Raw genomic sequence first — 24273 nt, 5'->3', positions numbered from 1 at the left:
CGTGACAATAAACAAATCCAATCCAATCCAATCAAGGATCAAATTTTACCTCAAGGTTAATCAAAGAAGTTATGGATAGCTTAGGAATAAAACAATTTAAATCAACTGCGTACCATCCAGAATCGCAGGGAGCATTAGAAAGGTGGCATCAGACATTAAAGACAATGTTGAGGGCTTATTGTCAAGATTATCCAGAGGATTGGGATAAAGGAATTCCATTCGTACTGTTTGCAATTAGGGATGCACCTAATGAGTCAACCAAATTTAGTCCTTTTGAACTAATTTTTGGTCATGGGGTAAGAGGACCACTTAAATTGATTAAGGAAAAATTGGTGAGTGAGAAATCAGAAATTGCATTATTGGATTACGTGTCAAATTTTAGGGAACGATTAAACAGAGCAGGTGAATTGGCTGGACAACATTTAAAAGTTGCACAATATGTGATGAAACGGGTAGCGGAACAAGAAATCCAGAGTTCGTAGTTTTGCCATTGGAGATAAAGTTTTAGTGTTGTTGCCAGTGGTAGAACATAAGAACATAAGAACTAGGAGCATGAGTAGGCCATCTAGCCTCTCGAGCCTGCTCCGCCATTCAATGAGATCATGGCTGATCTTTTGTGGACTCAGCTCCACTTTCCGGCCCGAGCACCATAACCCTTAATCCCTTTATTCTTCAAAAACCTATCTATCTTTATCTTAAAAACATTTAATGAAGGAGCCTCTACTGCTTCACTGGGCAAGGAATTCCATAGACTCACAACCCTTTGGGTGAAGAAGTTCCTCCTAAACTCAGTCCTAAATCTACTTCCCCTTATTTTGAGGCTATGAAAAAATGAAATGAATGAAATGAAAATCGCTTATTGTCACAAGTAGGCTTCAATGAAGTTACTGTGAAAAGCCCCTAGTCGCCACATTCCAGCGCCTGTTTGGGAAGGCTGGTATGGGAATTGAACCGTGTTGCTGGCCTGCCTTGGTCGTCTTTAAAAGCCAACGATTTAGCCCAGTGTGCTGTGCCCCCTAGTACTGCTTTCACCCACCAGTGGAAACAACCTGCACGCATCTATCCTATCTATTCCCTTCATAACTTTATATGTTTCTATAAGATCCCCCCCTCATCCTTCTAAATTCCAACGAGTATAGTCCCAGTCTACTCAACCTCTCTTTATAATCCAATCCCTTCAACTCTGGGATTAACCTAGTGAATCTCCTCTGCACACCCTCCAGCGCCAGTACGTCCTTTCTCAGGTAAGGAAACCAAAACTGAACACAATACCACAGTGTGGCCCCACTAACACCTTATACATTTGCAGCATAACCGCCCTAGTCTTAAACTCCATCCTTCTAGCAATGAAGGACAAAATTTCATTCGCCTTCTTAATCACCTGTTGCACCTGTAAACCAACTTTTTGCGACTCATGCACTAGCACACCCAGGTCTCTCTGCGCAGCAGCATGTTTTAATATTTTATCATTTAAATAATAATCCCTTTTACTGTTATTCCTACCAAAATGGATAACCTCACATTTGTCAACATTGTATTCCATCTGCCAGACCCTAGCCCATTCACTTAACCTATCCAAATCCCTCTGCAGACTTCCGGTATCCTCTGCACTTTTTGCTTTACCACTCATCTTAGTGTCGGCTGCAAACCTGGACACATTGCCCTTGGTCCCCAACTCCAAATCATTTATGTAAATTGTGAACAATTATGGGCCCAACACTGATCCCTGAGGGACACCACTAGCTACTGATTGCCAACCAGAGAGACACCCATTACTCCCCGCTCTTTGCTTTCTATTAATTAACCACTCCTCTATCCATGCTACTACTTTACCCTTAATGCCATGCATCTTTATCTTATGCAGCAACCTTTTGTGTGGCATCTTGTCAAAGGCTTTCTGGAAATCCAGATATACCACATCCATTGGCTCCCTGTTATCTACCGCACTGTTAATGTCCTCAAAAAATTCCACTAAATTAGTTAGGCACGACCTGCCCTTTATGAACCCATGCTGTAGGTGAACCTTTAAAAGCTAGGTTTTGTAGACCTTATCAGATTGACAGGAAATTAAGTGAGGTGAATTATGTGGTAAGAACACCAGAAAGAAGGAAGACTCACTGAGTGTGTCCTGTGAATATGCTTAAAAGGCACTTTGAAAGGGAAGGAGAGAAAAAGGAGGAGGTTTTAATGATTCTAACTCAAACTGATGAACCAAATCCAGATGACTTGGAATTTGACATACCTCCGATTAAATTGGAAAACGAGAATGTTCTTAAAAATTGGGATAAATTGTTGAGTTACCTTCCAGAGGAAAAATGAACTGACCTGAAAGAGTTATTGATATCACATGGGCAAGTTTATAGAGACAAATTGGGAAGTACTAAAATGGCTATACATGACGTAGATGCGGGAAATGCTGTTCCAATCAAACAACATCCATACAGACTTAACCCTTTAAAATTGGCACAGGTTAACAAAGAGATTGAGAGTATGCTTAAAATTGAAGTGGGTTGCAGCCAATGGAGCTCACCCATAGTGATGGTACCTAAACCAGACGGTACCCACCGGTTGTGTGTGGACTATAGAAAGGTTAATGCAGTTACAAGAATGGACCCTTATCCTATCCCATGTTTGGAGGATTGCATTACGAAAGTGGGACAATCCGCTTAAATCCATTGGATTTACTTAAAGGTTACTGGCAGGTACCTTTATCCGAAAGGGCGAAGGAGATTTCAGCTTTTGTGACCCCAGATGGTATATACCAATTCAAAGTTATGCCATTTGGCATGAAAAACGCCCCAGCCACATTTCAACGGTTAACTAACAAAGTTGTTTCAGAATTTCCCAATTGTGCGGTATACATCGACGATCTGGTAATTTTCAGCCAGACATGGACAGAACATTTGAAACATCTGATGGAGTTACTCAGTCGACTTCAGGTGGCGGGTCTGGTGATAAACCTGGCCAAAAGTGAATTTGGAAAAGCCCAAGTCACTTTCCTTGGCCATACAGTCAGACAGGGTCGAATGGTCACACAGGATGTGAAACCAACAGTTGTTGAGGAGTTTCCGATACCCTCGAGACGAAGGGAAATAATGTGATTTCTTGGCATGAGTGGATTTGATCGGACATTTGTGCAAAGGTTTTGTAGCGTGATTGCTCCACTGATGGACTTGCTGAAGAAACGTCGAAAATTTCAATGGACAGCGGAGTTTCAACAGGCATTTGACTGCCTGAAAGCTGTCCAATGCTTATGTGTTGGAGAATTACAAGGGACTCTGTGATCAGGTTGAACTAAAGTATCTGATGTTAAATAGAAATGCCGAGGCGGAGAGAAATGGACAGATCGTGCAAGGGCCTTCTTGTTCAAAGAGACTGTCAATCAAGAAGAATTTCAGTTGGAGGAAGAAGAACGAAAAAAATGGAGTATATTATTATACCTGTTTGCGTGTGTTGTTTTTTTTTAAACAAAAAGGTATATTTATTGTGTGCATTTCTTGAAGTTGATGGTTTATCTTTTTTTCTTGAGGGGAGGTGTCATGTGAGAGTACTTTTAAGAAATGGGTGTTTATAAATGGGTGTGTATATAAATATCTGTAGTGATAGTACCTTAAAGAATTGGGTGATGTCAGAGAGTGGGCGGAGCTGGGCTGTCTGTCAGCTTTTTACTTTCATTTTTGAGCAGGCTGCAGGGTGTGTTTTAGTTTCGTTTTCAGAGCTGGATAGCTGCAGTCACAGCCAGAAGGTGTATGAATCTCTCTCTGTAATCTAAAGACTATAAATCGATTCTGGTGATTTAAAACTAATAACAGTAGTGACTTTAACCTGACGTGCTTCTGGTAAAAGGTGTTTTAAGTCATATGGATGTTAAAAGGAAAGCTTAAAGAATTACTTAGTGTTGTAGGCTTTGGGGTTGAATTTGAATTAATGGTTGCTAAGATGTTCACTGTATGTTTTAAAAAGGTTAACTTGAGTTCATAGAATAAACATTGTTTTGCTTTGAAAGTTAATTTTCTATTTCTGCTGTGCCACACCTGTGGAGTGGACCGTGTGCTCCCCATACCACAATCTATTAAAAGTTGTGGGTCAGGTGAACTTCATGCTACACTTTGAGGTTTTCTAAACCCTGGCCCATAACAGGAGTTCAACATGTAAAGTTAGCACCTTACCACCCATCCATGAATGGTATAGTCAAAAGGTTTGTCTAGTCCTTGAAGCATGCACTGAAAGATTCCAAGGACCAAGGTTCACTTCATTTGAACATGTTTTTATCACTTTACCGGAATACGACACATGCGACTACACAAAGTTCCCCAGCATTGCTGTTGATGAAAAGGAAGTTGAGCACCACCTTTAATTTACTCTTGCCAGAGAAGACAGCTGACATAATAGAGCAAAGCCAACATCCACAGATCTTGAGATGAGAAAGTAACTCAAGAAAACACTTGTTTCACCAAGGAGAACAAGTGTTAGCATGCAGTTACACCACTAGTGAGCAGTGGGTCCCTGTGACGGTATTGGCTCAGGCAGGTCCAATCTCCTACATGGCCCAAACGACAGACAAACTCGTGTGAAGCCACCATGCGGATCAATTATTGTCAACACGGGTTTCTGCTCCAATGCCAGAACTACCTCAGGAGATAGCGGTCTCTGTGCCATCTGACTGTAACTTTTAGTCTATCTACAGAAGCAGAGATTGCACCAGGAATACCTGCTACTGTATGTCTTACCTCAGAAAAATAAACTGTAATGCCTTCCAGGGTAGAGATATTTACTGGAGAATCTGAAAATACATCTATGGTCTAGAATAACAAAGTCCCGGAAGTGGGCAGGACACAGAGAGAATTAGATGCCATCCTGATCATCTATCTTATTGACTGTGCTATTACAATGTAACAATTTGATGCCAATCCTTATATATATAAATTACCATGTTAAAACAGTAGTTATTAGTTGTGTTAAACCTTATAAGTAAAGGGGGAGGGTGTTATATTTTTGGGTGATTGTAGTTGTGTGCAGTGTATCTTTAAGAACCAAGTGCGTGACATGCGTGATGTCATCGGGTACTTTGCGGACTTTTGCTCATGGTCTAGTACCAGCATTGTACAGAGAAGACCTTTCTAATAACCTCTGTTAATGTTGCTTTCAACCCATGTGTATCAGCAATCTATTTATTTTGTACGATTGGTCTAAAGATACAACACCAACCTCTTCGCATTATTGAGTCTTTTGATACTGGGTATCATCCTGGTTCACCCTTCTCTGTCCTTTCAAGGCCTTAAATCCTTCCTAAATTGTACTGCCCAGAATTATACATGACATTCAACAGAAACCTAACAAGGGATTTGTAAAGATTTGTCTTGATTTCTTTGTTTTTGTATTCGGTGTCCCTATTTACAAAGCCAAGGATCCCATCAGCTTTCAGAACGTCTTGTCAGCTTTCCCTGCCATCTTTAAATTTGTGAATGTCCGTGCTATCTGCTCGTCTTATGCCACCACCTCCTTCCTCTCCCTTCATCTAAATTATACCATTTAGATTATACTGACACTCTGTGTTCTTCTTCCTAAAATAGTTTACAGTTCACGCTTAGCTGCATTAAATTACATCTGCAATGTCTGTCCCGATTTCACCAGTCAGGCAATTATAGCATGGAGGAAGGCCATTCAGCTTGTCATATCAATGCTGGCCAAATTGACAGAGTGTCACTCCTCTGCCTTTTCATTTTAGCCCTGCAAAGTTTTCCTCTTTTGATAATGATCCTCTTGAAAGCCACAATTGAATCTGCCTCCACCGCACTCTGTCAGTGCATTCCAGATCCTAGCCACCGGCTGTGTAAATCTTCACGTCACTGTCGCTCCTTTTGTCGGTCACCTGAAATCGGTGCTCTCTTGTTCTTGATCCATCCACCAATGGGAAGTTGTGCCTCCCTTACGCAAGACTAGGTCTTTTATATAGAACAAGGAAAGCAATGGTTGCAATACAAATCTGAAACCCTGAAATTATCCATTTGACAGCAATTCCTGTTGTCCAGGACACACAAGAAGTTCTGGGGTTTCCACATGGCATAGTAATGTGCAGACAATGAGTTCCAGTTGAACCAAAGCAGCACTGTTCAAATCCATAATAAAATCAGAAAGTGCTGGAAATACAAGTCCTTAAGCGTTAACTCATTGGTCCCCACCAGAATGTTATTTTGTCAGCTCCTGTTCTATTTGGCGGATTACCTAATGTCTATTTAAAGCATTTTCTGTTTTGATTTAAATCATTTGCAATTAATGTTCCTTAAAATAGCTTAAGTATTACAGAACTTAATATTGCTGAAAAGAGAGACACATTAGGCCATAAGATATAGGAGCAGATTTAGACCATTTGGCCCATTTGGGTTTGATCTGCCATTCAACAATCATGGCTGATATGTTTCTCATCTCTATTCTGCTGAAGTTTTTTGTCCTCCACTCATCTGGACAAACACAAGAATGCCAATTTTCAGAAGATCACGACAATTTATACTACAGGAGAAAAGGGTGCTGATTGGTTGGCAATTCGACTGATTGGCTGAGGAGTTGCAATGGTGAAAGCAATGGACAAATATAGGCGCTTCATGTTTCTGGGCAATTCAAAAAAGATGCATGGCTTGAACATATTCTTTTTGTTTGCAGAGAACAGGGGCTGGATTCTCCGCAGCCCCGCGCCGAAATCACATTTGGCGCGGGGGCAGAGAATCCACTTTTACGCCAGAATCGGGCCCGGAGAATCGCTCACGCGAGATTTACGCGGCACAGCTGGGGGGCCATTGCCAGTGGCCCTCCCAGCGATGCTCCGGTCCTGACCGGCCGAATTCCCGATGGGGTGGTTCTAATCACATCTGGCTGGTCGGTACTCAGTCCGCAACCACCCTGGTGGGAGGCGGGGGGATCAAGTACCGCCTTATGGGGTCCAGGGGCGCGATCGGGCAGTATAGATGGAGCGGCGCGGAGCAGATCGTTGGGACCTTGTTTGTTGGTCCGGGTCTGCTAGCTGAGTCTGCCATCGTGTTGGGCGCGGCCACAGGAGGCCGCCGCCGTGCGCATGCGCAGACTCGGAACCGGAAGTGCGGGGGCCCGTATCCACAGCTAAAGCTGCGAAAAGCACTCCTGGGCCCTGCAGGTCGGTGAATAGCTCTTAATTTTTTTAAGAACAGTCTGGTGTGAAACACCAGCAGTTTTTATGCCAGTGTGGGGACATAGCCCCATTTTTGGAGAATCCAGCCCCAGGTCTCTGCAAATGAATGTATGTCTTTTCTAGCAAGTGTAAATGAGCCATTCAACGCGTTTGACTGATCACCTTAAATTGGTTATAGTTTAGCGATTAGTGCAGCATGTCTCTCTTTTCAGCAATTCTTTTCCTTGCTATGAAAACATTTTCTGAAATGGAATTGATCTGAATAAGTTCAATACAATATTTGAACTTGTTCAACTTGTGACTTCAAAAATAGACTTAATGGAGCAATTTCCTTCACTTGCTACTTTAGACGGAGAATACCACTGAGGAAAGTGGTGTCTGCCAGACTTGTTCATGTCCAGCCTACCATTCAGCTGCCTGTCCATTCACAGACTGAGCTGTCAGCATGCCAAGATAGGCTAGTAATTGGCTTTTAGCATTGCTGGCATGTCACAGAACATCTGTTGATGTTAGCGATATTCTCAGTCAGACTGGCAAAATTACTGATGCATTTCGGCCATCATTATTCACGGGAGATTTGTGCATATGAAGCGCCATCAATATTATGTTTATGTTTTTGGGGGAAAAAAGCATAAATCTTCTCAGCTGGAATTCTCAGCTGCTGCTAAACCTGTATTTCAGTTTACACCGTCAAAATCTAGCAGCCCAGAAATGGATAAAATTCTGGTTACGTTTTTTTGCAAGGGACTTATGAAAAGGGTTAATGGCTCTTAATATATAAATGTCATTGACAACCTAGCCCTGGTATATTCCAATCTGCTTTATCAACTGGGCAATTCTATGTTATGGAAGGATCATATAGATGGAAAATGGTGGTGAAAGGGTTAGAATTTACTCAAAGACGTCAGTGTAAACAACTTCACATTGATGCTTGTCTCTTTTTTTAATCATAGGAAGAATTGAATAGACTGGAAAATACCCTGGATCAAGTGCATGATGCAAAATATGCCATCCAAAAGTGAGTGCGTTAGTCAGTGTTTGAAACTACATCTTCCAAAATGCAAAATGTATAAAACTGGGAAGGCAGGAAAAATTATTACATTCACAAAGGATCTCCTTTCATTGTTCAGGGAATGTGCAAGTTTGGCACTGAGTCACATGGACTGGGAAAGCTTCAGGTTCAGTCGTGGATTTGAAGCTTAGTGCAGCTGGTTTGATGATCGGGCACCAAACTGAGGGAGAAAGTAGAGGAGAGCAGATGCAGCATGAAGGATAAAAGATAACAGGAAAGTAATAAAGAACACATTAGAAAGTCCAGGGAATTTGCAAAGAGCAAGATTGCCAAATCGATAGGACAGGTTTAAATTGATTGTACATAAATACTCAAGTATTCTAAATATAATTAGTTAGTTGGAGGCATCTCATGCTCTAGATAGGAAAGTAAAATCCGTATTAGGGCAGCACGGTGGCGCAGTGGTTAGCACAGCTGCCTCACGGCGCTGAGGTCCTAGGTTCGATCCCGGCTCTGGGTCACTGCCATGTGGAGTTTGCACATTCTCCCCGTGTTTGCGTGGGTTTCGCCCCCACAACCCAAAGATGTACAAAGTAGGTGGATTGGCCACACTAAATTGCCCCTTAATTGGAAAAAATGAATTGAATACTCTAAATTTATTTATTTTTAAAAATATCTGTGCCAGAACTGGGAACTAAATGTTACTGATAACAAAATGTTCAAGAGCAATCGAATAGGAAGAAAAGAAGGCAGTGTCAATCAATAACTTTGTAATGTTACCAAAGCTTTGGTTCATATGTGGGATGGTGCAGAAGTTGATCTATTCAATGTGAGAACAAAAGCACTAAAAAAGGAATTATAACTCATCTGAGAGTTAATTGTAGCCCATCAAGCCAGTACAATAAGATAGAGGAAGATACATGGGAACAAGTTTAAGAAATACATCAAAATAATAGAGCTGAAAAAGTGCATAAATTTAATTATCCAAACCATGAGGTAAGAGTAATTATTTTTAAATGTGTTCATGGGATGTGGCAATCACGGCCTGGGACAGCATTTATTGCCCATCCCTAATTGCCCTTGAACTGAGTAGCTTACTAGGCCATTTCAGAGTCAACCACGTTGCTGTGCATCTGGAGTCACATGTAGGCCAGACCAGGTGAGGATGGCAAGTTTACTTCCCTAAAGGACATTAGTGAACCAGATGGGTTTTTACAACCATCGACAATGGTCACCATTAGACTTCAAATTCCAGATTTTTATTGAATTCAAACTTCATGATCCTTGCCATTGTGGGATTCAAACCCTGGTCCCCAGAACACTGACCTGGGTCTCCAGATTACTAGTTCAGTGATAATACCACTACTCCACTACCTCCCCAAATGTAACTGATATTGGTGGACAGTGTTTCTGCAGTGGATCAAGGATGTATTTTCAGAGCAGTAGAGTTTTGGGCCAGTGAGGAAGAAGGCAGTGCTGGATTTAGTTCCAACAATTGAAGTAGCATGAGTAGGTAAGTAAGAGTAGGGGAACAACTAGGAAACAGAAAAATTTAACTAATTCAGTACAAAAATGGAAAAAATGAGTAAAGATTCTCATATAGTGACACTTGACAGAACAACTAAAATAGATTTGGGCTAGCACTGTGGCTTCACAGTGCCAGGGTCCCAGGTTCATTTCCCCGCTGGATCACTGTCTGTGTGGAGTCTGCACGTTCTCCCCGTGTCTATGTGGGTTTCCTCCGGGTGCTCCGGTTTCCACCCACAATCCAAAGACGTGCAGGTTAGGTGGATTGGCCATGATAAATTGCCCTTAGTGACCAAAAAGGTTAGATGGGGTTATTGGATTACGGGGATAGGGTGGAAGTGAGGGCATAAGTGGGTCGGTGCAGACTTGATGGGCCGAATGGCCTCCTTCTGCACTGTATGTTCTATATATAACTATGGCCTATGTCTATGTATAACGTCATTATAGTTTTATCCCACTACGGTCCATTTACATCGGAAAATGGGATGGAGAGGTGGTGATAATTAGGGCCTAAGTATTAACAGTCTATTGAGAGGAAACAACTGCCAAAGCTCCCATTTGTGATGATTGTTGTTTATTGACTATAGCTAGAAAGTGCTGGGATTGTATATCGGAAGGACACAATTGGGTTTTGTTGTGATTCCTCAAATGGTCAAGCTACCTGTCTATACTGTCAAGTGACCATTTAGTTGAAGTCCTAGAGGACTGCTAACATCTATGCATCCATATTACAATACGAATCATCATTTTGAGAACAGAAGAATTTGCTTTTGAAAAACTGCAAAGCCTGCATTGTGTCATCAAATGCAGAGAATGTAATAAGTTTCATTGTTAGAAATAAATATTTAATTTTGTTTTAGCATCCATCAACTTCCTATCGACTTTGAGAATGATGTTGAAAAATGTCAAATCAGCAGAGGGGTGCCAGAGTCAAAAGTGAAAATGTAAGTACTATGATTTACTGTGATTTAAGAGATGTACTGCAAAAATTATTATTAGGCAACCTAAATCTTTTTAATAGACAGACCTTTTTGAGCAAAAAATATATTCATTTATTTTCATTAAGCCAAATTCATTAAAAAATACATACTGGTTCTTCTTGGCAATAACATCTCTGTGGATGCTGAAATGAATGTAATTAGCTTCATTTCCATTAGCGTGTTGACATTAGATAAAAGTAATCAGAAATTCCCCATGACTGACTTTCATATGGCATGGATTAAAGGTTATGTCAATCTTTCTTCAACTACTGTGCCAAGAAACCATTGAAACATTACGCTCTAAATCCAACAACTTTCATTTGAGTTTATAGGAAATAAAATAATGCCTAAATAATTCTTCCCTTTCAAAAATTTCCCATTGATATGGGCATTCATTTATTTATATGATAGTAACCCTTTTTAATTTGGTAAGAAAAATAAGGAGGAAGTATGGAGAGAAATTATTTTGTATCTGAAGTATTTTTCATCTTCTAATCAAAACTCTCATGGGGTGTCAAATCAGAAGGCACAGAGCATCCATGCACTGGGTATCCTTGACCTGCTCCAACCTAGCTTAATTGGGAGGAAAGTGTCTCCACCCGACGTCTACCCTCCCAATTGCATGGGCCTCCCCACCAACTACACCACTCAGAGGGAGAAGGGTGCAATGATTTAAATTCCATCCAAATGTCATACACTTTCAACTTTTGATTTCAGTTCTCCAATTCTGGACCTCTACAAACTAGTACAAGGTGGTTCAGATACATCTACCAATCTTGTGAAATTCTCCTTCCAAACAATTTTGCATCTTAACTTTTCATTAAATGCATTCTTAATGTATTTTCAAATGTTTATTTTTTGCCAGCTCTTCTAACCGACTAGTTATCATTTGGTGATCATGAACTGCTTAATTTCTTTCTGTAATTCACAACAGAACTTCTTTCTATGTTAAAGATACTGAGCCAGATTTTGTAACAAACAACAATTTATCGTTGCGAGCTATTCTTTACAGCCTACACTTGCCCACAGACCTTTTGCACTGTGATTAGAGAGTGAAAACTACATGATGTCCTCTACATGAGGAACGGCAAGTGTAGCACCTCTATTCAAGAAAGGAAGGGAAAAAAAAGTTCAAACTATAGATCAGTTCGCCTAACATCTGTCATTCAGAAAATGTTGGAATCCATTATTTATGGAAGCAGTTGCAGGGCTTTTAGAAAATCATATTACAATCAGGCAGAGTAAACATGGTTTTATGAAAGGGAAATCATGTTTGACAATTTTTAAAAGTTCTTTAAGGATGTATCCAGCAAATTTTCACAGTAACTTCATTGCAGTGTTAATGTAAGCCTACTTGTGACACTAATAAAGATTATTATTATTAGGTGGATAAAGTGAAATCAGTAGATGCAATGCATATGGATTTCCAAAGATATTTGCTAAGGTACCACATAAAGGTTACTACACAGGATAAGAGGATAGCACAATAGCATAGTGGTTAGCACTACGGCTTCACAGCACCAGGGTCCCAGGTTCGATTCACGGCTTGGGTCACTGTCTGTGCGGAGTCTGCATGTTCTCCCCGTGATTGCGTGGGTTTCCTCCGGGTGCTCTGGTTTCCGCCCACAAGTCCCGAAAGACGTGCTATTAGGTAATTTGGACATTCTAAATTCTCCCTCTGTGAACCTGAACATGCGCTGGAATGTCCCAGGGAAATTTTACAGTAACATCATACAGTGTTAATGTAAGCCTACTTGTGACAATAAAGATTATTATTATTAATAGCAAATCACTGCGGATGCTGGCATCTGAAACAAAAACAGAAAGTACTGGACAATCTCAGCAGGCCTGACAAAATCTGTGGAGAGAGAAGGGAAGTAACGTTTCGAATCTGGATGACTCTTTGTTAAAGTTAGAGAGAACTGGAAATGGGGTCAGATTTATACTGTATGAAATGAAACAAAATGAAAATGAAAATCGCTTATTGTCACGAGTAGGCTTCAAATGAAGTTACTGTGAAAAGCCCCCAGTCGCCACATTCCGGCGCCTGTTCGGGGAGGCTGGTATGGGAATTGAACCCGCGCTGCTGGCCTGCCTTGGTCTGCTTTAAAAGCCAGCTAATTAGCCCTGTGCTAAACCAGCCCCAATAGTGGGGGGGCATGGAGCGGTGGGGCTGGATAGGGGCCCAGCGATAGAACATAGAACATAGAATATTACAGTGCAGTACAGGCCCTTCGGTCCTCGATGATGCGCCGACCTGTGAAACCACTCTAAAGCCCATCTACACTATTCCCTTATCGTCCATATGTATAGACGGAGATTGGTGGAGATTGACAAAGATGTCGAGGACAGAAGACAAAAGGAATATAAATGCTGGTGATTAAGGCTAAGAAGGATGTTGATAGTGGCACATAAAGAGGTTAGAATGTATGAATGGCAGAACAAAGGTGAGCAGTGTGTCAAAGGGCAAATAGGAACAGTTGCCCCAGTGGAGTGGGGGAGGGGGGACAATGGTGAGGGAGAAACAGATCAATGGAAGAAATGAAAATAAATTGATAGAAATAAGAAAGGTGGAGGAGAGAGTTCACAGTCTAAAGCTGTTGAAGTCGATGTTAAGTCCGGAAGGCTGTAATGTGCCTAATCATAGAACATAGAACATTACAGCGCAGTACAGGCCCTTCAGCCCTCGATGTTGCACCGACCTGTGAAACCACTCTAAAGCCCATCTACACTATTCCCTTATCGTCCATAATAGAACATAATCGGAAGATGAGATGCTGTTCCTCCAGTTTGTGCTAGATGTTTCTTCTTGTAGGTGAGTCCAGATCTAGGGAGCACTGTTTCAAAATTAGGGGTCACCCTTGTAGGACAGAGGTGAGGCGATTTTCTTTTCTCTCAGAAGATTGTTTGGCTTTGGAATCTATGCCTCAGAAGTCGGTGGAAGTGGGGTCATTAAATAGTTTTAAAGTGGAGGTAGATGGATTCTTGTTGGGAAGGGAATCAAGTGTTATCAGGGGTAGATGGAAATGTGGAACTCTGGACATAAAAAGATCAGCCTTGATCTTATTGAATAGCGGAGCAAGCTCAAGGGGCTGAATGGCCTGCTTCTGCTCATATTTTGTATGTTTGTAAAATGTGGGAAAATTTGGGGTTGTCCACTTTGGTAATAAGAATAGAAAAACAGAATATTATTTAAATGGAGAGAGCCTGCAGAATACAGCAATGCAGAGGGATCTGGGTGTTCTTGTACATGATTCACACAGAGTTAGCCCGCAGGTTCAGCAAGTAATTAGAAAGGCAAATGGAATGGTGGCCTTTATTGCAGAGGATTGAGAGTGTAAAATAGGAAAGGTTTGCTGCAACTGTACAGGGCATTGGTAAGGCTGAATTGAACAATTCTGTGATTCTATGAATGGAATGCAGAGCAGGTACAGGTCCTCCTCCTCCTTCAGGTACCACGCCCTAAGAGGGCATCAGCAACTATGGACCTCCAATGGATTGGTCCATGATTATGCGTGGCAAAGTACTGCAGCGGTTTGCCTTTGCTTTCTGCTATATGACTGATCAGGAAACTGTCACGCTCTCACCACCTGCCATCAGGCCTATGAATAGGATTTACAGGCTGATAATCAACCTGTTTGTTTACATTATAAACATACCTTCTGTGGCCATCAAGTCCTGAAGTGGGACTTGAACCTGGAGCTTCTATCCCAGAGGCAGGGACGCTACCATTCCACCACAAATCAAGTACAAGTACTTCAAAATAATGAATGCAGAAGTCAGTTTTCAGCAACGAGGTACACTGTACATCTGTATTTTAAAAAGAAACAGAACAGAAATCCCTTAAAGCAGGCATTTTCATGAGAATGCAAATCAGTGAATTGTTGGTTGTAAGAATTTAGGAGCATAGGAACATAGGAATTAGGGGCAGAGGTAGGCAATCAGCCCTTTGAGCCTGCTCCCCCATTCAATCATCATGGCTGATCTCTTCCTGATCTCAAATCCACCTCCTTACCTGTTCTACATATCACTTTAACTCATTCTTTTTATCAGAAATATGCCCATCTCCTTCTTGAAACCATTTATTGACTGAGATTCCACCATACTATGCGGCAGCGAGTTCCACAAATTCACCACCCACTGCAAGAAGTAGTTTCTCCTCATCTCAGTTCTACATCTACTACCTCTCAATCAATATCTGTGACCTCTCATTTTAGATTGTCCTACAAGGGGAGCGTTTACTTCATCAATCCCTTTTTGTATTTCATATACATCGATCAGATCCCCTCTTCTAAACTCCAGCGAGTATAAGCCCAAACTGGTTAATCTCTTCTGATAAGTTGACAGTGCCAACACAGCGCCAGCACAGTTATGGTGGGTCTTCGGATTGTTAAGAGTGGGTCCTACAAAAGACAAGATAATTAATTTGCTGAGCTCAGATAGAAAATTAACCTTCAAAAAGTAAATTTGAAAGGAAAACAAAATTCATGCATTTGTGTCCCTTGCAAATGTCAAATGTTATGAGCGCTTATTGTGCTAAAGTCACAATTAAAGGAGTCTTTCTAATTTCTTATATTTTTGCTGCATTTAATACATCTTTCAAAATTGTGAGGAATGGTTGGCGTGATTCAGCAGCCTTGTCGTGACTGACTTGGTGTCAGGATTGATTGATTGATTTGATTTATTGCCACATGTACTGAAGTACAGTGAAAAGTAGTTTTCTGCGGCCGAGGGACGTACATAGTAAACAAAAGAATAATCAACAGAGAACATTGACAAATGGTACATCGACAAACAGTGATTGGTTACAGTGCGGAACAAGAGGCAAAAAAGCAATACATGAGCAAGAGCAGCATAGGGCGTCGTGAATAATGTTCTTAGAGGGAACAGATCAGTCCGAGGGAGCGTTGTTGAGGAGTCCTGTAGCTGTGGGGAAGAAGCTGTTCCTATGTTTGGATGTGCGAGTCTTCAGACTTCTGTACCTTCTGCCTGATGGAAGGGTATGGAAGAAGGCAATGCCTGGGTGGGAGGGGTCTCTGATAATGCTGTCTGCCTTCCTGAGGCAGCGAGAGGTGTATACAGAATCAATGTGGGGGTGGCAAGTTTGGGCTGAGTTCACCACAGTCTGCAGTTTCTTGCGCTCTTGGACCAAGCAGTTGCCATACCAGGCTGTGATGCAGCCGGATAGGATGCTCTCTATCGCACATCTGTAGAAGTTTGTGAGAGTCGATGCAGACATGCCAAATTTCTTTAGCTTCCGTAGGAAGTAGAGACATTGTTGGGCTTTCTTGACTGTTGCATCAACATGAGGGGACAGACCGTTGGTGATGGTGACCTCCAGGAACTTAAATCTATCGACCATCTCCAATTCAGAGCAATTGATGCAGACGGGAGTGTGTGTCATGCTACGCTTCCTGAAGTCGATGATCAGTTCCTTGGTCTTTCCAACATTTAAAGAGAGGTTGTTTTCGGTGCACCATGCAACCAAGTGATTTATCTCCCTTCTGTAGTCTGATTCATTGTTGTTTGAGAAACAGCCCACCACAGTCGTATCATCAGCAAACTTATAGGTTGAGTTGGAGTTAAATCTTGCCACACAGTCATGTGTGTATAGCGAGTACAGTAGAGGACTGAGCACACATCCATGCGGGGCTCCGGTGTTGAGGACTATTGTGGAGGAGGTGTTGTTGCCTATCCTGACAGATTGCGGTCAGTTGGTGAGGAAGTTGAGGATCCAGCTGCACAGGGAGGGGTCAAGTCCAAGATTGTGGCGTTTGGTTATTAATTTTGTTGGGATAATGGTGTTGAAGGCAGAGCTGGTCAATCAACAGCAGTCTTACATAGGTGTCCTTGTTGTCGAGGTGTTCGAGTGTTGATTAGAGAGCCAGTGAGATAACATTTGCTGTGGACCGGTTGCAGTGATAGGCAAACTGCAGTGGATCAAGATCGTCTGGGAGGCAGGCAGTGATCTGCTTCATGACTAGCCGCTCGAAGCATTTCATGATAACAGAAGTTAGGGCCACCGGTTGATAGCTGTTGAGGCAGGCTACCTTGTCTTCTGTGGTACTGGTATTATGGTGGTCTTCTTGAAGGAGGTGGGGACCTCAGAGCAGAGGAGTGAGGTGGTGAAGATATCTGCGAATACACTCGCCAGCTGGTCTGCGCAGGCTTTGAGTGCTCGCCCAGGGACTCCGTCGGGGCCCGTTGCTTTCCGCGGATTCACTTTCAAGAAGGCAGCTCTCACCTCTGAGGCTGTAATAGTGGGTATGGGTGTGTCCAGGCCTGTTGGGGCGGATGACATTGATACATTGGCTGACTGCTTAAAGCAGGCATAGAACTTGTTCAGATCATTGGGTAGGGATGCTCCAGCCCCAGATATTCCGCCTGGCATTGTTTTATAGCCTGTGATCTTGTGTAGGCCCTGCCATAGTCGTCGTGGGTTGGTGTCGTTGGCCAAGACTCTAATTTGATGCGGTATTGTCTTTTTGCATCCCTGATAGCTTTCTGTACGTCGTATCTTGGATTTCTTATATAGGTCAGGGTTGTCAGACTTGAACGCCTCCGTCCAGAACTTCAGCAGGGAATGAACCTTTTGGTTGAGCCAGGGTTTTCGATTGGGGAATACCCGTATTGTCTTCTTTGGTACACAGTCCTCGACACACTTATGATGAAGTCTGTGACTGTGGTTGCGTACCCGTCCAGGTTAGCTGCTGCGGCCTTGAATATGGACCAGTCCACAGTCTCCAAGCAGTTGCGGAGGATGTCCTCAGATTCCTTGGACCAGCACTGCACGGTTCTCTTGACTGGCTCAGCATGCTTGAGTTGCTGTTTGTAAGCCGGAAGTAGGAATGCCGACTTGTGGTCGGATTTGCCAAAGTGAGGTCGGGGAATAGAGCGGTAGGCTCCTTTGATGCTTGTGTAGCAGTGGTCCAGGGTATTTGCACCTCTGGTGGAGCAGGAGATATGTTGATAGAGTTTGGGTTGAACCTTCCTGATGTTGGCCTGGTTGAAGTCTCCAGGCACGATTGTCAGGGCTTCGGGGTGATTTGTTTCTTGGTTGTTGATGGTGGAATGTAGTTCGTCAAGTGCTTTCTTCACTTCCGCCTGGAGCGGGATGTAGATTGCTGTGATGAGTACAGAGATTAATTCACGTGGGAGGTAGAAGGGGCAACACTTCACAGTTAGGTATTCTAGATCTGGGGAGCCATGGCACGCTGGGGACACCACATCTGAGCACCAAGAGGTGCTGATCAGGAGGCAAACACCCCTACCCTTCGACTTGCCTGAGGCCATCGTGCGGTCCATTCAGTGGATTGAAAAACCTTCGGTTTGGATGGCGCAGTCTGGTGTGGCTCGAGCCATGTCTCAGTGAAGCAGAGCATACAGCTGTTTCTCACTTCACTCTGGGAGGTAAGTCTAGCGTTGAGATCATCCAGCTTGTTCTCAATCGCTTGGTCGTTTGCCAGGATAACGCTGGGGAGAGGAGTCTTGAAGCCATGTAATTTAAGTTTTGCCTTCAGGCCGGTGCGTTTTCCCCTCTTCCTGGGTCGGCGGCTGCTCTTGGATGGCAGGGCTGGCTTTGCGTAAGGTAAGTGATTGCGTTCAGAGGGGTCGTGGATGATGGTGGCGGTGTCACTGGAGGGGGTTGTGCATGGGTCGGTCTGGTCTTGTGGGACGGTGAGGTTGGGTTCACCTTCCGGTCGGGTCGGGCGGGTACCTGTCGTTCCGGAGTTGGCTCGGGCATTCCCGCTTCGCTGGCGAGACCCTGTGCTCCCGTGGTCTAGTCACGCTGAGGTTGGCCTTGGCGGGGGTCTGGAAAGGTCCCATCTTTTACCTTTCCTTCCTCCAGGTGTATCAGGATGATGGACAGGCTGAACATCACGTGGTTGGGACAGGTCATGTGGTCGGTGTCTGGAGGGAACGGCCACGTGGTCGGACTCCGGTGTGGCCGTGCCACTCGCAAGATTTGCGATGCTCAATACTTCTCGCAAAATGCAACGGAATCTCGCAAGACATCGCGATCTGGATCTTGCCCTGACTGGGCACGTCCAGATCATCACATTTAAATGAGCCGTTGGACTCATTTAAATACCCAGATGCTGGATTCACACGGCGCCCGGGACCCAATGGCTGTGCCTGGGAGACCTCTGCACACACCTGGGGGATTCTCCCAGGCCATTGGAGATGCCCAGGTGGTTGGGGACAGGGCACGGTGGCACCCTGGCTCTCCCCTGGCACCCAGTAAGCTCTCAAGGCTTGGCTTAGCATTGCCAGCCTGGCACCCTGGCTGTGCCGGCCAAGCACACTGGCAGTGCCACCCTGGTACTGCCAGGGTGCCAGGCTGGCACTGCCAGGGATCAGGCAAAATGGCGCACAATCTGTGAGAAACCAGGAAATCCTTCTAATTGCAGCCTTGGCAGATAAAATCTCCCTGAGGCCAAAAAAACCCGGCAAAGTGCCATTGAATAACGGGAAACACCCTGCCAAATGCGCCCGAAACCGGACATAGAAATTTTTTGGGTGAATCACATGGAATTTACTGCTCCTCCAGTTTATTTTACCAAATTATTTCAAAATTTTAATACTCATTTTTCAAAGCTGCAAGAAGCTTAAAATCGTTAATATTGAATGAAAAGAGAGGTCGTTTATCTTTGTGAAAGAATTCATACAATTAAATATAAGTTCTGTAAAAATGCTTTCAAGTTATTTTAGAATCGAAAGCTATAAATCTTTATATAAATTACTTTCGTTTATAGTGTTCTTGCAAGAAATAGCAACAGATTTTTTTAAAGTGAAACCCTTGATGTGTGGGCTTGAGGGCTTACCAAAAACTCATCTTACAGAGAAGTTATATATATCTTAGTTAGAAAGCTTTGAGTACAAATTTTGGTTCATCTTCTTCATCCTCCACCACAACCACTCCCCACCGAAATATTTGACTGTTAATTCTTAACATATTTCAAAATGTAAATTTAAGGAGCAGGTTTTCACCGTTTCAAAACATGTCACGTATTTAATTTTACATCTCTTTCGAAAGGAAGTTTTATTAGAGAACAAGTGCACAGCTAATCATTACCACCACAAGTGGCATTACCCCTGTGACACATTATAGCTGCAAATATCTTTGTAACAAATGCGCAGCTCTGCATTTGAGTTATCGGCTGATGCAGAACATGTGTAGCGGTTCCGAATAATCATTGCCAGGTCAACACCGCTTTGCAAGCATATGCGGATGGAAGTTAATTGGTAAGTGGTTGTGGTAAAGCTTGATTCTGCTCTTTTCCCTCCAAAAACCTGAGCAGAAACCGATTGCATTAGGGAACCCGTCATCTCAACAGCAATGATTTGAAGAAAATAGCAATATGGGCACATTTGGCACAATACCTCTCGATCAACTAAGTAAGATATACTGAAATGAAAGTAATAAAATGTTGATAACTACGAGCTACATTGGAATAAATACCAGAAACCTGTGTAAATATCAAATTATACCATTGGACCTATATCTGTAGTGCAAAGATGTCCATTCTTCTGAATTACAAGACCTGTGCTTTCACATGATAAATTGCATTTGCACATTCTGTCTTTGTTTATAAATGCATATACCTTGGTCTCCAGCTACTAGAGCTATCTTTGATCAAATACTATGCTCACGTTGTTTAATGGAATGAATTTTCTGCAGCAATACATGCTAGAACCGCATGGGGCATGCCATATTAGACCAAGTAATGAACAGTACGTGAGGCACAATCAATTTGACTTAAAGACGAAAGTTGAATCCAACCTGAGGCTTTATTGGGATCATATTTGTGGCCTCCCACAGCAGCTAGCGAAATGGCTGCGAGCTGGAGAACACATATATTTATAGCCCGCCTCCTGGGCAGAGCCAGCAGGCAGGGGCCACAGGCGAACCTGTAGTGCAGGTTCTACCGTACAATCTCTAATATCAGTACAACAGTGGTTTACCACACTCACCCCCTGTTAAAATTGAGTCCGGCGGGGGTGGTGGATAACTATATACAATCATGATTTTAATATTTACAGAGCAAAACAAATGTCTCTTGGTGTCCAGTGGACCGGTCAGAGGTACAGCCGTTCCGGGGCCTTGATGGTCCTTTGAGAGCGACGAAGTGGTGACGGCGATGTTAGTGCTGACCTGATTGAGGGTGACTCCGGGAGCGTGCCAAAATCCTCTTCAATGATGGGCGTGGGCAGGGGGAGGATGGACGGTCCTGGGGGGGGGGGGGGGGGTGTTGCGAGCGGCGGGGGAGGGGAGGGTGGCGCCGGGGGCTGTGTGGGGGTGGTACCTGCTGGTGCCAGGTCCCTGAGGGAGACAGTATCCTGGCGGCCGTCGGGGAACGCCCAGTAGGCGTACTGGGGGTTTGCGTGGAGCAAGTGTACCCTCGCCACTAACGGGTCCGCCTTGTGGAGTCGCACATGTTTACGGAGAAGCACGGTTCCCGGAGCTGTGAGCCAAGTCGGGAGCAACACCCCGGATGTGGACTTCCTGGGGAAGGCAAAAAGACGTTCATGCGGTGTATTGTTAGTGGCAGTGCAGTGTAACGAGCGAATGGAATGTAGTGCATCAGGGAGGATCTCTTGGCAGCGGGCGGCCGGGAGATTTCTGGACCATAGGGCCAGCTGGACGGCCCTCCATACCGTCCCATTCTCCCTTTCTACCTGTCCGTTTCCCCGGGGGTTGTAGCTTGTCGTTCTGCTAGAGGCGATACCCCTGCTGAGCAGGAACTGACGGAGCTGATCACTCATGAATGAGGATCCCCTGTCACTGTGGATGTAGGCGGGGAAACCGAACAGAGTGAAGATCGAATTGAGGGCTTTAATGACGGTGGAAGACATCATGTCGGGGCAAGGGATGGCGAAGGGAAACCGGGAGTATTCATCGATCACACTGAGGAAATATGTGTGACGACCGGTGGAGGGGAGGGGGCCTTTGAAGTCCATGCTGAGGCGTTCAAAGGGGTGGGAGGCCATCACCAGACGCACGCGGTCCGTCGGGTAGAAGTGCGGCTTGCACTCCGCACAGACCTTCCTCGACGGAGTAGGGCAAATTTCATACCTTAATGAAGTGGTACAACCGTGTGACCCCTGGGTGACAAAGGCTGTCGTGCCGTGTCTGGAGTCGGTCTACCTGTGCGCTGGCACATGTACCTCGGGATAGGGCGTCTGGGGGCTCGTTGAGTTTGCCAGGGCGATACCTAATCTCGTAATTATAGGTGGAGAGCTCGATTCTCCACCGCAAGATTTTATCATTTTTGATCTTGCCCCGCTGTGTGTTGTTGACCATGAAGGCTACTGACCGTTGGTCAGTGAGGAGAGTGAATCTCCTGCCGGCCAGGTAATGCCTCCAATGCCGCACAGCTTCAACGATAGCTTGGGCCTCTTTTTTGACGGATGAGTGCCGAATTTCTGAGGCATGAAGGGTGCGGGAAAAGAATGCCATGGGCCTGCCTGCCTGATTGAGGGTGGCGGCGAGGGCGACGTCTGCTGCGTCACTTTCTACTTGGAAGGGCAGTGCTTCATCTACAGCGTGCATTGTGGCCTTGGCAATATCAGCTCTGATCCGGGTGAAGGCCTGGTGAGCCTCGGCTGTCAGGGGAAACTGGGTGGACTGTATGAGTGGGCGGGCCTTGTCCGCATAGTTTGGGACCCACTGCGCGTAACATGAAAAGAACCCCAGGCACCGTTTGAGGGCCTTGGGGCAGTGGGGGAGGGGGAGCTCCAGGAGGGGGCGCATGCGGTCGGGATCGGGCCCCAGAACTCTGTTCTGGACCACATAGCTGAGGATGGCTAAGCGGTTTGTGCTGAACACACACTCCTCCTTGTTGTAAGTGAGGTTGAGGAGAGTGGCGGTGTGGAGAAATTTAGCAAGGTTGGCGTCGTGGTCCTGCTGACCATGGCCGCAGATGGTGACATTGTCTAGGTACGGAAACGTGGCCCGCAAACCGTACCGGTCAACCATTCGGTGCATCTCCCTTTGGAAGACCGAGACCCCGTTAGTGACGCCGAAGAGGACCCTAAGGAAGTGATATAGATGGCTCTCTGCCTCGAAGGTGGTGTATGGACGGTCCGATTTACGGATGGGGAGCTGGTGGTCGGTGGATTTCGGTCCACCGTTGAGAAGACCCGGTACTGTGCAATCTGGTTAACCATGTCAGATATGCGTGGGAGGGGGTACGCGACGAGCTGCTTGTACCTGTTGATGGTCTGGTTGTAGTCCACGACCATTTGGTGTTTCTCCTCAGATTTAACCACTACCACTTGAGCTCTCCAGGGGCTGTTGCTGGCCTCGATGATGCCTTCCCGAAGCAACTGCTGGACTTCGGACCTGATGAAGGTCTTATCCTGGGTGCTATACCGTCTGCTCCTGGTGGCGACAGGTTTGCAATCTGGAGTTAGATTAGCAAAGAGGGAAGGTGGGTCAACCTTTAGGGTCGCGAGATCGCACACAGTAAGGGGTAGTAAGGGTCATCCGAATTTAAAGGTTAGGCTCTGGAGGTTGCACTGGAAATCGAGGCCGAGGGTAAGTGCAGCGCAGAGGTTAGGGAGAACGTAGAGGCGGAAGCCGTGGAATTCTACGCCCTGGACCGTGAGCGTGACCGTACAGTACCCTCGGATCGCGACGCAGTGGGATCCGGAGGCCAGGGAGATTTTTTGATTGGCAGGGTGTATCGTGAGGGAGCAGCGCCTTACCATATCCGGGTGTATAAAGCTCTTGGTGCTCCCGGAGTCCAGCAGGCAAGAGGTCACATGGCCGTCGACTTTCACGCTGGTGGATGCGTTGGTCAGGTTATGCGGGCGAGACTGGTCAGGTAACATGGAGGCGAGCCTTGGTTGGTCGTCGGGTAATGGGGCGGCTGTTGAGTTCCGATCTTGGAATGCTGGTGGTGTCCATGTGCTGAGGGGTAGACAAGATGGCGGCGCCCGGAGATCTTGGGGGTTACAAAATGGCATTGCCCATGGAACACACGTTGCGGGTTGCGGGGTGGAGCAAGATGGCGGTTCCCATGAAACACACGTGTTGCGCGGAGGGGAAGAATGCGGCGTCCACTGATCGCACATGGTCTGGGGGGGGGGGAGAAGATGGCGGCGTCCATTGTCCGTGACTGGGAGCGATCGCGGCCACTGAGCGGGCCTGGCACACCGCGGCGAAGTGGCCCTTCTTCCTGCAGGCTTTACAAAGGGCAGTGCGGGCCGGGCAACGTTGGCAGGGGTGCTTTTGCTGGCCGCAAAAGTAGCATCGGAGCCCCCCCAGAGTTTGCTGGCTGGCGTATAGCGCAGGCGTATTGGGTACCTGTGAGGTCCATGAAGCATAGGAGGGGTGGGCCGCGCGGCTGGGGGCGTAGGACTGGATGTTGCACAGGGCGACCGTCATGGAGAAAGCTAGCGTTTCAGTCTCTGCGAAGCTGTGCATGGCCCCTTCTAAGAGCCGCAGACGTATGATGTCTGACCCAATTCCGGTCACAAAGGCGTCCCTCAAAAGGAGGTCTGAGTGTTCCTTATCTGTAACGTCCTGGCAGTCACAGTCCCGTACTAGGGGGATTAGGGCCCTCCAGAAGTCTTCTATGGACTCA

At 45.1% G+C, this 24273-nt stretch overlaps 1 protein-coding gene across 1 annotated transcript in view; it reads left to right on the top strand.

The window, feature by feature from the left end:
* Positions 1-24273, top strand: part of schip1 (schwannomin interacting protein 1) — a 1157911-nt gene that overhangs the window by 281132 nt on the left and 852506 nt on the right. The window contains exons 2-3 of the mRNA XM_072474483.1: positions 8116-8180; positions 10562-10645. Of these exons, the coding sequence (XP_072330584.1) occupies positions 8116-8180; positions 10562-10645 (149 nt within the window). The remainder of the gene's footprint in view (positions 1-8115; positions 8181-10561; positions 10646-24273) is intronic.

This window comes from Scyliorhinus torazame, chromosome 14 (assembly GCF_047496885.1).
Source record: "Scyliorhinus torazame isolate Kashiwa2021f chromosome 14, sScyTor2.1, whole genome shotgun sequence".
In the NCBI taxonomy this organism is placed as follows: domain Eukaryota; kingdom Metazoa; phylum Chordata; class Chondrichthyes; order Carcharhiniformes; family Scyliorhinidae; genus Scyliorhinus; species Scyliorhinus torazame.
This window is presented reverse-complemented; position numbering and strand designations above follow the sequence as displayed.